The sequence below is a fragment of the Dreissena polymorpha genome, chromosome 4 (assembly GCF_020536995.1).
Source record: "Dreissena polymorpha isolate Duluth1 chromosome 4, UMN_Dpol_1.0, whole genome shotgun sequence".
NCBI classification, from domain to species: domain Eukaryota; kingdom Metazoa; phylum Mollusca; class Bivalvia; order Myida; family Dreissenidae; genus Dreissena; species Dreissena polymorpha.
In genome coordinates this window covers 78,692,449-78,708,352 of record NC_068358.1, presented here as the reverse complement: position 1 = coordinate 78,708,352, position 15,904 = coordinate 78,692,449, and the positions used below count along the sequence as shown (strand labels likewise).

General features: G+C 34.4%; 1 protein-coding gene across 2 annotated transcripts; it reads left to right on the top strand.

Annotated features, from left to right (window-relative positions):
- Positions 1–426: 426 nt before the first annotated feature.
- Positions 427–15,904, top strand: LOC127876650 (methyl-CpG-binding domain protein 3-like). 2 transcript variants are annotated; one of them, XM_052421985.1, is made up of 6 exons: positions 427–590; positions 5,334–5,452; positions 9,870–10,012; positions 12,121–12,211; positions 13,098–13,252; positions 13,534–15,904. In XM_052421985.1, exons 1-6 carry the CDS (start codon positions 484–486, stop codon positions 13,618–13,620), a joined length of 702 nt encoding a protein of 233 aa, XP_052277945.1. In that variant the 5' UTR covers positions 427–483; the 3' UTR covers positions 13,621–15,904. The 2 variants fall into 2 exon arrangements, with proteins under 2 accessions (XP_052277945.1, XP_052277944.1); XM_052421984.1 differs by having other exon boundaries at positions 5,334–5,491.

Genomic DNA, 15,904 nt, shown 5'->3' with positions numbered 1-15,904 from the left:
CAATTAAGTTCATGTTAGTTTATTACGTCGTTGTGATGTGATCTTTAGACTCCTGCTCATGGATGCAACGCATAACTTCAACACGTACATACGCATCAAGATACGTCAATCAGTACTTTAGAATGGTATCCAACCAGTCACATTACAAGAAGTCATAGTCGGAAACAATCGTTTACAATATTTAAGCTGTCGTGTATTAACGCGCAAGTGATTCCACTTCTTGGATAGATTAATCAAGTTATTTGTCTGTTAGCTCCACGACATGGCGTTGTCATACTTTCTATCATCTAATATTTTCTGCTGATACAGATATTCAATCTTCATCTATCAAAAAGAGAAAATTAATGTAAATAAGTAATGGATATAACAATATCTATTTTGTAACAAACAATTCTCCGTCGGATATTTTAGTTATTTGTTACCCGAATCATTCCAGTAGGGCATCGTTTTATCAAGCATCTGTATAACAGAGACGAATCCAATATGGACAAAAGACGCGAAATTCCCGGACTTCCACCGGGCTGGATTCGCGAGGAATGCATCCGACAGTGTGGTTTGTCCTCGGGTCGAACAGATGTCTATTATATAAGGTGTTTATTTTTTACCTGTGTACTTTTTTCTATACATACTTTCACCGCAGCAGCTTTCTTTTTCGCATATCAGTGTCAAACAGAAGCTTGGATTTTTATTCGCAATTTTATAAATACATTACGTGATTTATTAAGGATTTTTATGACAATTCTATGGCATCTTCCTGTTTATGTTTTTCTCAAAATCCTGCAATATATTTAAACTGGTGTTTATTTTAAAGGAATGACAACGCCATCCATGACAGCCCACCTTTTCGGCCCTATTTCAGAAAATAATATCCTCGAGAGCCCTATTTTGACGTCTTCTAGCAGCGTGTTGAAGTTTTGTTGCTCTAACTAGTGCTTTATATTTGCAAAGAAAATTGGGTGTAAAGTGTTTAATAGGTTTTAATTAAGTAAAATACATACAAGTACAGCAATTGCAGGGTTACCTCTGGGCTTTAAAAAGTCATAGATATTTCTGTAAGCTTGTGATTTCAAAGTTATTTGCATTTTTAGCTCATCTATTTGTTGAAAAAAAATTATGAGCTATTGTCATCACCTTGGTGTTGGCGTAGGCGTTGGCGTCCGGTTAAGTTTTGCGTTTAGGTCCACTTTTCTCAGAAAGTATCAATGCTATTTCATTCAAACTTGGTACACTTACTTACTATCATGAGGGGACTGGGCAGGCAAAGTAAGATAACTCTGGCGTGCATTTTGACAGAATTATGTGCCCTTTTTATAGACGAGTTAACGCGTGACGTCACACGCACCTGCAAAGTTTAGACTCCGCCCACTGGTTGGCAAAAAGAGGTGGAATTCTTATAAGCGCATATAGAGAAGGTTGACATTATCATCGTTTTTATTGATACTCATGAACTGTATCAAATATAATTTTACTATTTATGTCTGAATAAAACATAAGCATGCGTGAATTTCATTTTTGGAACGATTATATTGTTGTTATTATTTGTGTTTACTAAAAACAAGCTATGGAGTGGAACGTACACTATCTACGAGCTCGTTATGTGGTTACCACAAAAATCTCTACTAAACGCATCTTCACGTCCATTTTAGATACAAAATTTCAAAAATGGAAATTCTTTTAGAATAAATTAAATTTAATGAAAAAACACAAATAAGGATAAAAACAAACATCAAATAGATCGCTTTTTGTGCGCAACATATAGTAACTGATTTTAATCTTAATATATCTGTACAGACTTACCTTGTTACACAACAAATAAATTAATAAATCTCATTGTTTTATTTAATTGTGCACACCAATTTTGACACTATTATCTCGTTATGATCGGAGACTGCCCAGACAATTACACAGAAAACATGCCGGTGTCATAAACATAGTGACCAATACTTTAATTGGGTCCCTGCATAGACCACATGTGGCAGACTTTATGATACCTCCATGCCATCTCTTGGCATATTGAGCAGTAATATTGAGCAAGCCAAATATTAAAGCCAAAATACGTAACATTTGCTTTAATAAATAATTTAACATATTAAAAAAAGAAGATATTTGTCTGAAACGGATTAACAAGAACATGCATATTTATATGTAAGCCAGTTTAATCATAATAATACAGTGCTTTATAACTTTAGATTTAAAATATTGTTCAATATTACTGCTACACAATTGATGTATTTACCGCGGGTACCGGCAAATGTAAACTCGGCAAATGTAAACTCGTCAATTTAGTGTAAAGATTGTACGTTCTTGCATTGCACGTAACACCATCATGAAACCAAGCAATCACAATGGATAAACAATATTTGTGTAAAATAAATTAAATTAATATATATATTTATCATAAAATGCTAGATTGTTAAATGTATCACTCCTTATTACTTGTTAAGAGATTTCAATATACATGCAAAGACAGTTCAATTTGCACAAGATGCAGGTTTTATTTTCATTTGTATATTAAAATTTATTAATATTGTAATTCAATGGAAACGAAACGAAAATTCATTCTATGGAAAAGAAAATTACCACAACATTTAACGATTGTAATGTATTCCGTTTTTAATGGCTTTGTTTTATAATTGATCAAATGCGCCTCTTATAATACACTTTCGATCGCTGATGAGCAATAACAATATCCACACCGTTTATAGTTATAATCAAATTAATATATGTTTTATAAGTTTTTAAATATCATTTTTTAAAGTCTTACTATAAAAAAGAATATGGCTAATTTATTGTTTTGTTGTGTGGTATTGTCAGTATTTAGTCTTCCGACCACGTTTACTCTGATGCTAATAACTAATTTGTATTTTTATAAAGAGGAAATTATACATATGATGATACATTTATTTATTGGTACTAAATATGATATATTTGCACTATTGTATAAGAGTTGTAATGTTTATTTCGGATTTTTTATCGTTTAATTGACTAAACAAAAGCCCTTTATACATGTTTTACGTTACTGTAACCAGTGTTTTTGCCAACCAGTTAGTGCGCATGCGCGAAAAATCCCGAATGTAAACAATAACAATTAACTCGTCTATACTTAGAAAAATGAAAATTTTGGTTAAGTTTTATGTTTAGGTCCATTTTATTCATTAAGTATCAAAGCTATTGCTTTCATACTTGCAACACTTACTAACTATCATAAGGGGACTGTGCAGGCAAAGTTATGTAACTCTGACTGGCATTTTGACAGAATTATGTGCCCTTTTTATACTTAGAAAATTGAAAATTTTGTTAAGTTTTGTGTTAAGGTCCACTTTATTCCTACAGTATCAAAGCTATTGCTTTCATACATGCAACACTTATTAGCTATCATAAGGGGACTGTGCAGGCAAAGTGATGTAACTCTGACTGGCATTTGGACGGAATTATGGGCCCTTTATACTTAGAAAATTGAAAATTTGGTTAAGTTTTGTGTTTTGGTCCACTTAACCCCTAAAGTATCATATAATTTTATATTGCTTTCATACTTGGAACACTCGCAAACTATCATAAGGGTACAGTAAAAGGACAAGTTGCATAACTCTGGTTGTCATTTTTACGGAATTATGGCCCTTTTTTGACTCAGTAACTTTGAATATATGGTTAAATTTTGTGCTTCGATCCACTTTACTTCTAAAGAATCAAGGCTATTGCTTTCAAACTTCAAATACTTTCATGCCTATCATGAGGTAACTGTACCTGGCAAGTTGAATTTTACCTTGACCTTTGAATGACCTTGACCCTCAAGGTCAAATTATTAAATTTTGCTAAAATTGCCATAACTTCTTTATTTATGATTAGATTTGATTGATACTTTGACAAAACTACTCTTACCTGACATACCACAATAGACTCCACCCAAACCATCCCCCGTGTCCTCCCCCCCTCCCCACGAATCACCCCCCCCCCTATTTTTTTGTTTTTTTATTTTAAAGATCATCTCACCAATGACCACCACACCCTCACACTATACCCCACCCCACCCCCAATTTTTTTTTTGAAACGATTAAAAAACACAAATTTTAATTTTTATTTTTGAAATACCATCCAACCATCGCACCCAAGAATCCCTGCCCCTCCACCCCCCCCCCACCCCCACCCCCGTATTTTTTTTATTTTTTTTCGCATTTTGGAAGATAATGTAATAAATGTCCACACCCCCACACTATACACTCTTCACTCCACCCCTTACTCCTTTGTGATTGAGATTGAGAGTCCCTTCACCTTTAAATAGAAAATAGATGAGCGGTCTGCACCCGCAAGGCGGTGCTCTTGTTGAAGAAGTCTCAACATCATCTGATTCTAAAGTTTGCTTTAATTTAGGCATATACACTCTAAGTTTGCTATTTTGACAATTGTAACATAGACAAATATGTCATGTTTATAATAGCACCTATCACTGTAAAATGTTGGAATTATTGCCTTTACTCACACCGATTGTGCTAAAGACAATCGATACTTACCTTTTTGGTTGTGATTGTTGTAAACCAAACAGACTTTAATGAGCTTCACATGCTGTGACAAACACTTCGCAATTAAGTGCAAAGTCAGTATATATTTAAGATTTTTGTTATCTCTGAAGCCATAAAACTGACAACCAATTAAGATAACCTGTCACTACACCACAAATAATCGCAAGTATGGCTTACATCATAAAAATCTATAGCATAACGACTGCTGTAAAGGGGCTGGAAAACATGGCATCTTTTGTCATTTTAAGGAAATATTATCACAGAAAAATGTGCATTAAAAAAAAACAGTCAATAGCCCCTGCAGTGTCTATTCCAGAAAACCAAAAGTAGAGGCAAAATTCCTCCCTCACTTTGAAAAATAGGGGGGATTTTGAGGAACAGGGGGGGGGGGGGGTGCGATATTCAGATACCATGTTTATAGTTATACATTTTACTTTTATTGTTTACACTACCGGACCTGTGATTTTTGCCTAATTCGCATAGTCACGGTGGATAGTTTGATTTTTAGTGAAAATCACCAAGATTTCACGTGATTCGTCACTCGGCCATCGCACAAGTGCAAGATGATCTTCGCGGTGATTCCCCGCAATTTTTTGGTGATTTGCCATGATTGCAGTGGATATGGGTGACATCAGTGATTCGCCAATTCATGCATATAAACCGAATCGTATTGATAACTGTATACATACCGCTTTTCTAATGTTGACATTTATCCAATTCTGATCCCTGATAAACTATTTTTCATTTAAATCCCAGTCCACATAGTTTCAAAATATGAAATAATTAATCACAAACTGATATTAATTTCCATTTCAGTCCGGATGGCATGAAAATACGAAGCAAACCTCAGCTTGCCAAGTACCTTGGAGAAAATTTTGATCTGAGTGCATTTGACTTTAGGGCAGGAAAAGTAATAAACAATTCCCTTAAAAAAAGTAAGGGACAAAAAAGAACGTCGTATGACTATGCAAGAGGTTTGTGTATGGCACTTGCTTTTTATTTTTAGTTTCTTTCATAGAGCTTTCTGTTCTTTATTCATAGTTTTCATTAAAACAAGGTTTGTTTTCTTGTTTGCTATCTGAGATTTATTAATTTTTATGTTTCAAGATTTTAAGATTAAAAGTTTCCTTTATCCATTTCATTTTTGTATGATTGAAAAATACAGATGTTTATTTTAATGCCCCCCTTAGAAAAAGAGGGGGTATATTGTTTTGCACATGTCGGTCGGCCCATCGGTCGGTCGGTCCGTCCACCAGATGGTTTCCAGATGATAACTCAAGAATGCTTAGGCCTAGGATCATAAAACTTCATAGGTACATTGATCATGACTGGCAGATGACCCCTATTGATTTTCAGGTCACTAGGTCAAAGGTCACAGTGACTCGAAATAGTAAAATGGTTTCTGGATTATAACCTGTGTCCCAGATAATTATTTGGGAAATAGGGTTTTCACCCATTGATTTTGATAAATAGGGTGATTTCATGCTTCAAGTAGGGTGAAATGAGTTTGCATAGCTTAAAATCATTGTTGCTTTACTGCTGTTGAAGCTGCACACTTGTATTAATTCAATAAAACTGTAGACTATCATAATTAACTTTAATAAACTGGTGTTTCATAACATCTTTAATCCTTGAAACTGTCCATAATATTAACTTTAAACTAAAAAAAAACACGAATGGTTCGGCACGTAATGGTTCTTGCTTTCTTGGTGTGAAAAGGTTAACCATCGACTGACATTTTGGCGCAACAATCGCGGACGTCTTTCGACCTCTCTTAGCCATTTTTGTTTCGCATCATAATAGAAACTGAAAGTACGCTTTACAAATGCATGCACAATGAGGCACGGATTAAGTCAGATTGAAAACGCATGAATGTTGTCGTAAAAAATTTGGTCAGACGCTTTATTTAACTATGAAATCTAGTCGGCAGAGCTGTTTGAATAACTTTGACTGTTTTCCTGAACCGTCATCAAGGCGCTTGCTGACTAAAAGCAGCGCTGTGTTACGATAATAATTCCAAAGAGAAAATACAGAAAATGAGCAAAGCATTTTCGATCGAAGCTATTGTATTGTACGCACCAAAATTGACGAATTTGCATAAAAGTCAAATTGGTTGTGTTTTCAATACGCATGATATTGTATTTCTTTGCGTTTTTAAACATTTTAATAGGGTGAAAGACGCAGATACGCAGCTTATCTGGGGCACTGATCACTCAAGAATGCTTACGCCTAGGATCATGAAACTTCATACGTACATTGATCATGACTGGCAGATGACCCCTACAGATTTTCAGGTCACTAGGTCCAAGGTCAAGGTCACAGTGACTCGAAACAGTAAAATGGTTTCCGGATGATAACTCAAGAATGCTTACGCCTAGGATCATGAAACTTCATAGGAACATTGATCATGACTGGCAGATGACCCCTATTGATTTTCAGGTCACTAGGTCAAAGGTCAAGGTCACAGGAATGAAATAGTAAAATGGTTTCCAGATGATAACTCAAGAATGCTTACACCTAGGATCACGAAACTTCATAGGTACATTGATCATGACTTGCAGATGACCCCTATTAATTTTCAGGTCACTAGGTCAAAGGTCAAGGTCACAGTGACCTGAAACAGTAATATGGTTTCCTGATGATAACTCAAGAATAATTAGGCCTAGGATCATGAAACTTCATAGGTACATTGATCATGACTGGCAGATGACCCCTATTGATTTTCATGTCACTAGGTCAAAGGTCAAGGTCACAGTGACAAAAAACGTATTCACACAATGGCTGCCACTACAACTGACAGCCCATATGGGGGGGCATGCATGTTTTATTTCATCAGGTTGGTGGCAACCCTGATAAACTACATAGCAACTTCATATTTGGCTTACTGGGGGGCATAGTGTTTCTCAAAGAAATCATGTTGTTATTTGTGTGTGATACTTATTGAAGATCCAGAAATATTAAGTGATTATCTACCATACATTACAATTTATATACCAAGCATATGTTAGAAAAACTACCTAAAAAACTTAGTATGACATGAAGTCTTAAACTTTAAGGAAGTGGCTACAACATACAAGTAAATTAGTTGAAAAATGGGAAGATAAAATATGTATCTTAAAACTGACAAAGATTTTGGATTTGAATAATTGTCAGTGTGTCCTTATTTCATTTATTATTATAAATTATTGCTTTGCTATTTAATTATGTACATACTATATTTACATGTACAATATAAATGTAGGCATAGCATTACAGAAGCAGCAGAATTTATGTAATGTAATGAATTCCTACATCATTATAATTTCCACCGAAAATGACATGTTTTTGCATTGAATTAAGTCGCAACGACATTTGTTCTTTCAGAACTTACCTGTATTTAAAATTATCAAATTGTTTGCATTTATCTTTATTTGAAAGAGATTATGATTGCCTTTTTTGCGTTTGTTTGAGGAACAAGTAAATATAATACTGCTCAAGCTCTGTCTTCTGTTTGTACATGTATGTTAGGTTAGTTTGTTTTGGTGTCAGTTGCTTTTATTTGCTGCTTTTCATATACTTTTAACAGTTTCGTTATTGATGTTGTTGGATTTTTGTACTCATGTATATAGAAACATTCTTAGAAGATGGGTTGGCCCACTTATGGGTGGTTGGGCGTGCCGCTCATTCATTGTTTCTGTTGTCTGAGTCGTACTGTTTTCATTGAATAATCACCAAACTTTCTGGAAAATTTTCAGGTCACTACCTCAAAGGTCAAGGTCACAGTGACCCGAAACAGTAAAATGGTTTCCTGATGAAAACTCAAGAATAATTAGGCCTATGATCATGAAACTGCATCGGTACATTGATCATGACTGGCAGATGACCCCTATTGATTTTCATGTCACTAGGTCAAAGGTCAAGGTCACAGTGACAAAAAACGTATTCACACAATGGCTGCCACTACAACTGACAGCCCATATGGGGGGGGCATGCATGTTTTATTTCATCAGGTTGGTGGCAACCCTGATAAACTACATAGTGTTTCTCAAAAAAAATTTGTTGTTATTTGTGTGTGATACTTATTGAAGATCCAGAAATATTAAGTGATTATCTACCATACATTACAATTTATATACCTAGCATATGTTAGAAAAACTACCTAAAAAACTTAGTATGACATGAAGTCTTAAACTTTAAGGAAGTGGCTACAACATACAAGTAAATTAGTTGAAAAATGGGAAGATAAAATATGTATCTTAAAACTGACAAAGATTTTGGATTTGAATAATTGTCAGTGTGTCCTTATTTCATTTATTATTATAAATTATTGCTTTGCTATTTAATTATGTACATACTATATTTACATGTACAATATAAATGTAGGCATAGCATTACAGAAGCAGCAGAATTCATGTAATGTAATGAATTCCTACATCATTATAATTTCCACCAAAAATGACATGTTTTTGCATTGAATTAAGCCGCAACTACATTTGTACTTTCAGAACTTACCTGTATTTAAAATTATCAAATTGTTTGCATTTATCTTTATTTGAAAGAGATTATGATTGCCTTTTTTGCGTTTGTTTGAGGAACAAGTAAATATAATACAGCTCAAGCACTGTCTTGTGTTTGTACATGTATGTTAGGTTAGTTTGTTTTGGTGTCAGTTGCTTTTATTTGCTGCTTTTCATATACTTTTAACAGTTTTGTTATTGATGTTGTTGGATTTTTGTACTCATGTATATAGAAACATTCTTAGAAGATGGGTTGGCCGACTTATGGGTGGTTGGGCGTGCCGCTCATTCATTGTTTCTGTTGTCTGAGTCATACTGTTTTCATTGAATAATCACCAAACTTTCTGGAGATGTTTGTGTTTTAATTATATGGAGGCCAAGAATTAGATTGATAAACAGTCAAGTCACACCAGGCACTTTAGTCTTATTGCTCTTGGTTTCTACCAAAAATGCCAATCTTACCTTTTCAGCTCTCTTAACTCATTCACTTTTTACCGTATATTTTACAAACTTTCCTGTAATTGTTCAATTTATGACTGATGTTTATTTCGTAAGATTAACATGTTTAAATTTACTTTTCCTGGTTTGTAGCTTATCTTACTTCAGTGAGATACTTTCAAAGTTTTTGCGCAGTAGTATGATATGACTTTTGAAGTCAATTATATGCCTTATCAGTTGCTTCATTAAAAATGTAAGAATGAAATTTAAAATTTCCACATTATAGGTATTTTTCTATTGGAACATAATTTTAATACTTCTTTATTTTTCCCATTTTGTATTATTAAATAATCCCCACCCTAATATCCATCACAAATATCTGAGACCGTGTACCCTAGCATTGAATGTCCATTCACAGGGATGAGACATGATGCCAATCTAGCCCTACCAATCAGACAGACGGCTTCAATATTCAAGCAGCCAGTAACGGTGATCAGAAATCATACTGACAGTGTGACCAAAACAGACCTGAAGCATGGGCCACAAGAACAACCAAAACAGGTAGTTGGGACCAAAGTTAGCATGTGATAAATAATGTCAATGTATTTAATATTATTTTCTAGGGGTGTTATTCTCCTTTCAACTCCAAGGAAGTTTTAAAAGAGTACTTAAAAATAAGAATTTGGAATATGAACACAGTTATTGCAAGGGCTGGAGGTATTATGAACACAGTTATTGGAATGGGCTGGGGGTATTATGAACACAGTTATTGCAAGGGCTGGGGGTATTATGAACACAGTTATTGCAAGGGCTGGGGGTATTATGAACACAGTTATTGCAAGGGCTGGGGGTATTTTTCTCTTCTGAGTAAACTGGATAGAACTCAAATTTTGGACAAACATTCAACAATATCTTTAATTACTCAAACATTAACAGTTTGGAATATGCTTTGTTTTTGAAAAAGTGGAATGGTTAAGGCTTAGTTATTTGAAAAAAGTTAAAGACATTAAATGACATTACTCTTTTTATGCCCCCTAAGGAGGGCATATAGTGATCGTACCGTCCGTCTTTCTTATCATCACACTTTGCGTTTAGGTTTAGACAAATGCTCATAACTTCTATGTCCCTTCAGATGTAAACTTCATATTTGGTATGCATGTGTTCATGGACAAGGCCTTGCCATACGCACACAAATGTTCACCCCTTTGACCTTGACCTTGAACTTAGGTTCCACGTTTAGGTTTCGAAATCTGCGTTAAGGTTTTGAAAAATGCTCATAACTTCTATGTCTCTTCAGATGTAACCTTCACATTTGGTATGCATGTGTACATGGACAAGGTCTTTTCATACGCACACAATTTTCACCCCTTTGACCTTGACCTTAGGGTCCGCGTTTAGGTTTCGAAATCTGCATTTAGGTTTTGGAAAATGCTCATGACTTCTATCAAAGCGTTTTTTGGGGGCATATGTCATCCTATGGAGACAGCTCTTGTTGTCTTTTTTTTTCATGCATAATTTAAAACGCTATTTTATTCCAATCAACTCCACCCCCACAAGAAGACAACGCATTGAGACTATTCAAATGTTTCTGCATAGTATATTTAAATTTTAGTTGCCAATGATAAACTTAAGGAGCTACACATATTTTTACTACTGGTTAGACTAACATACATGTATAAAATAATAATTAGAATGGGGCAGAAATAAATAAATGTCTATTTACAGGGAATAACCTAGAATTTACCATCTATGGGTCCCTGAACTCGCAGACTTTAGACCAATGAGTCCCAGGCCAAAATTAATGAGTCCACCTTGAAAAAGAATGAGTCCCAAATTTTGAAAGATACCGAGTAGTGAAGAATATGAGTCTAAATCACACTAGCTCAAATACTATATTTTGCATTAAACTTTTAATAATCTCAAAGACATGTTGAAACCAAAAAAACAAATTCAGGGTTATCTCTATCTTGTTTGCCTTCACATAGGCTATAACATTATCTGCTACATGAATGTAACCTGTTACAACATTTCAACTTGATTCAAATCGATGATAATATTATTGTTAACATTCCGAATTGCGAGCTTGATAATATTATTGTTAACATCCGAATTGCGAGCCCTTGAACTACCATTATTAAAGTTTCGAGTTGTTTGTTTTAACACCATATTTCGGAGGCATAATCAGGCATTCTTTTTGTATTATTTATGACTAAGTTACAAAAAGTTAAAGCAGGTTTTCATCCGGGGACTCTAGAAAATATCATAACACACTCTATTTAAAAGGTCGATTCTAATTGGTTCGTATTATTCAGCAGTGGCTCGACTAGAGCCAATCAAAAGACTTGTTGCAGTCTTCAAGCGTCATTCGGTTAAACTCAGCGTTCATCGCTACACTTTTGACTCATACATAATTTTTTTTATCACACTCATGTCATGACTCATAGAGTACATATGAGCCTTGTTCTGGGAAAGCATAAAGTGTGGTCCTAGATTAGCTATTGCATTCCGCACTGTCTTATCTGGGACAACATTTTCGGCTTTTATGTTGTTTTCGTTACAAGGAATCATCTGAGGGAAAATCATGTAAATGCTGAGAGTGTTGTCCCTTATTAGCCTGTGCAGACTGCAAATGCTATCTGGGACTTAATGCACATCTATTTTTCATTCAGCTGTTCTGGGAGAAGAGGCTGCATGGTTTAAGGGCCAGTGACAGTGCTGAGGAACTCATGTTGAGCCTGGACCTGCCCAAAAGCATACAGGGTACGTGTGGGACTGCTGCGGGGCTGGCTTAGGAATTTGTGACAATCCAGATTAAAGAAGTTGGGTTGCGCTGTGGGAAAACCAGGCTTAATGCATGTGCTAGATTAGCCGGTGCAGTTCCCCTGCACAATCTTGTTGAACACTGATACAATTATCTAACTCAGGGGTCATGGAATTGTAATTGTAAATTATATTGAATCAGGAAAGGAGATAAAAATTCACAAATAAGCATCTGTGTATAAAATGGTAGAAAAAGATTAATGCAATGTTTATGATTTTGAAAGGTGCTTCTGGTTAATTGTGATTATCAACAGGTTTATTATGATTATTTAGTGGTAAAGTGTGGTTGTCTATTGTTATAAATATTATTATCAGCAAGTAAAATCTGACTGTACACTAGCTAAATATGATTCTTTACTGTAAAATATGCTTGTGTACTTGTAAATTGATTTTGTTAACAAGTAAAGTAGGATTGTCTTAAGGAAAGTTGTTCTTCTCCTGTCTTGTTATAATTGTTAAAACAGTTGTCTTTTTCAAGTTAAATATGATGAAATTTTGGTAGAACATGATTTCTATTGTATAAATTTGAGTGTAAAATGATTAAGTTGGACTGTATATTGGATAAATGTCAATGTGAGCCTCATTTATGGAAAAAACTGGGCTTAATGCATGTGCGTAAAGTGTCAACTTGGGTCAGCCTGTGCAGTTTCAATAGGCTAATCAAGGATGACACTTTCCGCCTAGACTGGTTTTTTGTTCAGAAGGGACTGTATATAAATGAACAATTTAAAAGTTGAAAGTGTCGTCCCTGTTTAGCATGTGCACACTGCACATGCATGAAGGGAAGTTTTACCATATCTTTCTGTTAACTGCTACTGCCCTTCAGGTATTGGACCGGAGCTGACTACAGAGAACATCCTGCAGAGCATATCAGCGGCCCTTCATCTGAGCACTATACCGGTGGTGGGCCAGCAGTCCCAGAAACACAACCTGCAGAAGAACCCAGGGGTCCACATGGACGTTACTCAGCCACATATACAGGTAGGGGCCAAGTGATATAATGTGAAATACTTTGAAATGTGTTAAGTTGGTCACTTTTGGGTGAATTTTGTTTAGTAGGTGGGTGTTCCTTGCTTAAGACCTTAAATCTTGTACAGTCTGTTACATTCTTATATGAACAATATGAAAGAAGTACATTTTATTTAATCGGGTTTTAATGATTTTACACCAGTAAGCACGTAAATGTCATGTATAAATTCTTTACTAACATTAATTATATTCCAAATTAAAACTGGAAGACAGCATTCTTGTTTCTTCTTCAGCAAGTTGTTGTGTCAGACGAAGATATCCAGAAACAGGAATCCAAGGTTCAAGAAGCCAGAAGGAAACTGCAAGAGTGGATGAAGTGATTGACACATGTCAACTGACTATCTGGTGTTTCATATTGTGCTACACTTAAAGCTTGTACAGGAATAGATGAAGTAATCATCTTAACCTAATAACAATGAACATTGGTCTTGCGCCATGGAGTAGCAGTTTTTATTTAGGAACAATGAATATAGGTACTACTGTAGTGATTCCTGGGGCTGTTGTCATAGATACACACCAGTTTGGGTAATTGCCCTTTTCCAATTGGCGGGAAGTAAGGGTTTTCTGTTGTTGGACAAGTACAATTTTGCCTGTCTTTTGGTCCATTGACAGGTATAGTGTGAAAATGCTGGAATAATGTTAATTATATATAATCATATTATTTTATGTTCATGTTTTTCATGAAAAATATCAAACTGTTTTTCGTTTATCATTTATGATTTATTCCAATTTGATTCTTGCAGAAATTCCATTAAACAAAAATCATAATTACTTTCATAAAACTACTTATGAACAACACAAAAAAGAAGTTCCAAATTTAATTTAACAGATTTAATTATACAAATTTAAGAATCAAAATAATATGTGCATTTAAGTTATATGCATGTATCTGTCTTGTGCAAATATGGGGTTAAACAACTAGGGTCAACACCCTCATTCTTTGATTTTTACACACACATTTATTGAAAATAATCCATATTAAATAGACACTTTTTATCTTAAAGGGATCTTTTCACGCTTTGGTAAATTGACAAAATTGAAAAAAGTTGTTTCAGATTCGCAAATTTTCGTTTTAGTTATGATATTTGTGAGGAAACAGTAATACTGAACATTTACCATGCTCTAATATAGCCATTATATGCATCTTTTGACGATTATAAAACCTAAAAATTATAAAGCGTTGCAACGCGAAACGATTGAATAATTTGGAGAGTTCTGTTTTTGTCGTTAAATTTTGTATAACTACGAAGATTGCTTATATAAGGTATAAAATACGTCAAATATGTGTACTCGGCGGAATAGCTCAGTAGGCTAAAGCGTTTTTACTTCAGGACTCTGGCAGGACTCCAGGGGTCACTGGTTCGAAACCTGATCCGGGCAATGTTCTTTTCCTTTTTTTAATTTCATTCTTGATTTTTTACTGGAGCTTTTACGATCCAATGTTTACATTTACCAATATAAAGCATTTAATGAATAAGTTAAAAAATGTCAAAATCTGTGAAAAGGCCCCTTTAATTTTATCTGAAAGCCTGCATTTAATTTAGTTAATTGATTTTGACAAGTTCCTATAGTTTGGGGACTAGGAGAGCTGCATCATACAAAAATGGGTCTTAGTGAAGCTCCAGATCAGCCTGCACATTTGGGCAGCATGATCTGGAGCTACCTTGTCATCTTATGACGCTACAAAATCTTTTTAAACTAAACAGTGGACAGCCAAGCTGCTGTCCATGCTGCCCATAAGACACATTTTCGCATACTGCAGCTCATCGGATGTTCTCTTATGTTTGGACAAGTAACAGTTTGGATTTTTCCACTAGCTTTATAGCTGATTATTCTAAACTAAGCTTATGTATAACTAGAGACTGTGGGGTCAGTCTGATTTGTCCATGTCATTTAACAAAATTCAGATTTACTGTTGATCAGTTAACTTGTTCTGATAAATTAATAGTAAACCCATTAGAGTAAATTGTTATTAAACAATTATTATTACAGTTCTTGAACATTTTACTAAAAAAAAACACAAATATTAAATTTATATTTAGATTTTGAGGCGATGTTTATTTTTTTGGATGCACATTCACGAATGTTTAATTCTCTGAAACAACACAACTAACTTTTCACCTCATATGTATTGTAACTTGTAACTATGTTGTTGATGTTTTTAATAAAGTAATGAAACTTTCATTAATGTTATGTTTGTTTTATACAACTGGTTAGGTAAATATTTAGATTCCTCCAAAAAAGTGAAAATATCTTTTTTATTTAATTCGGACATTTTCACATTATCGTACACTATTTTTCCCTTTGTGTTTTGGACAATTCTAGCGTCTTGAATATGCCTTTGAAATTACCGGTATTAACATCACTAATAGATGACATACCAAGTTTCTGTAAGAGACCTTTCTAATTGTACAAGCCTTCTTCATTTTATGTCTTATTATTATGTAAGACATCTTGTAAGTGTGTAACTGTTTTATTTTACAACTCATTGAGATGTTATTGTGTACATAAGTGTCATGTAATATTAAATTTATTGATTGAAAAAAAATCGATAAATGTTGACATGCATGTCAAAAATATGAATAAATAATTAATGAAAGCAAA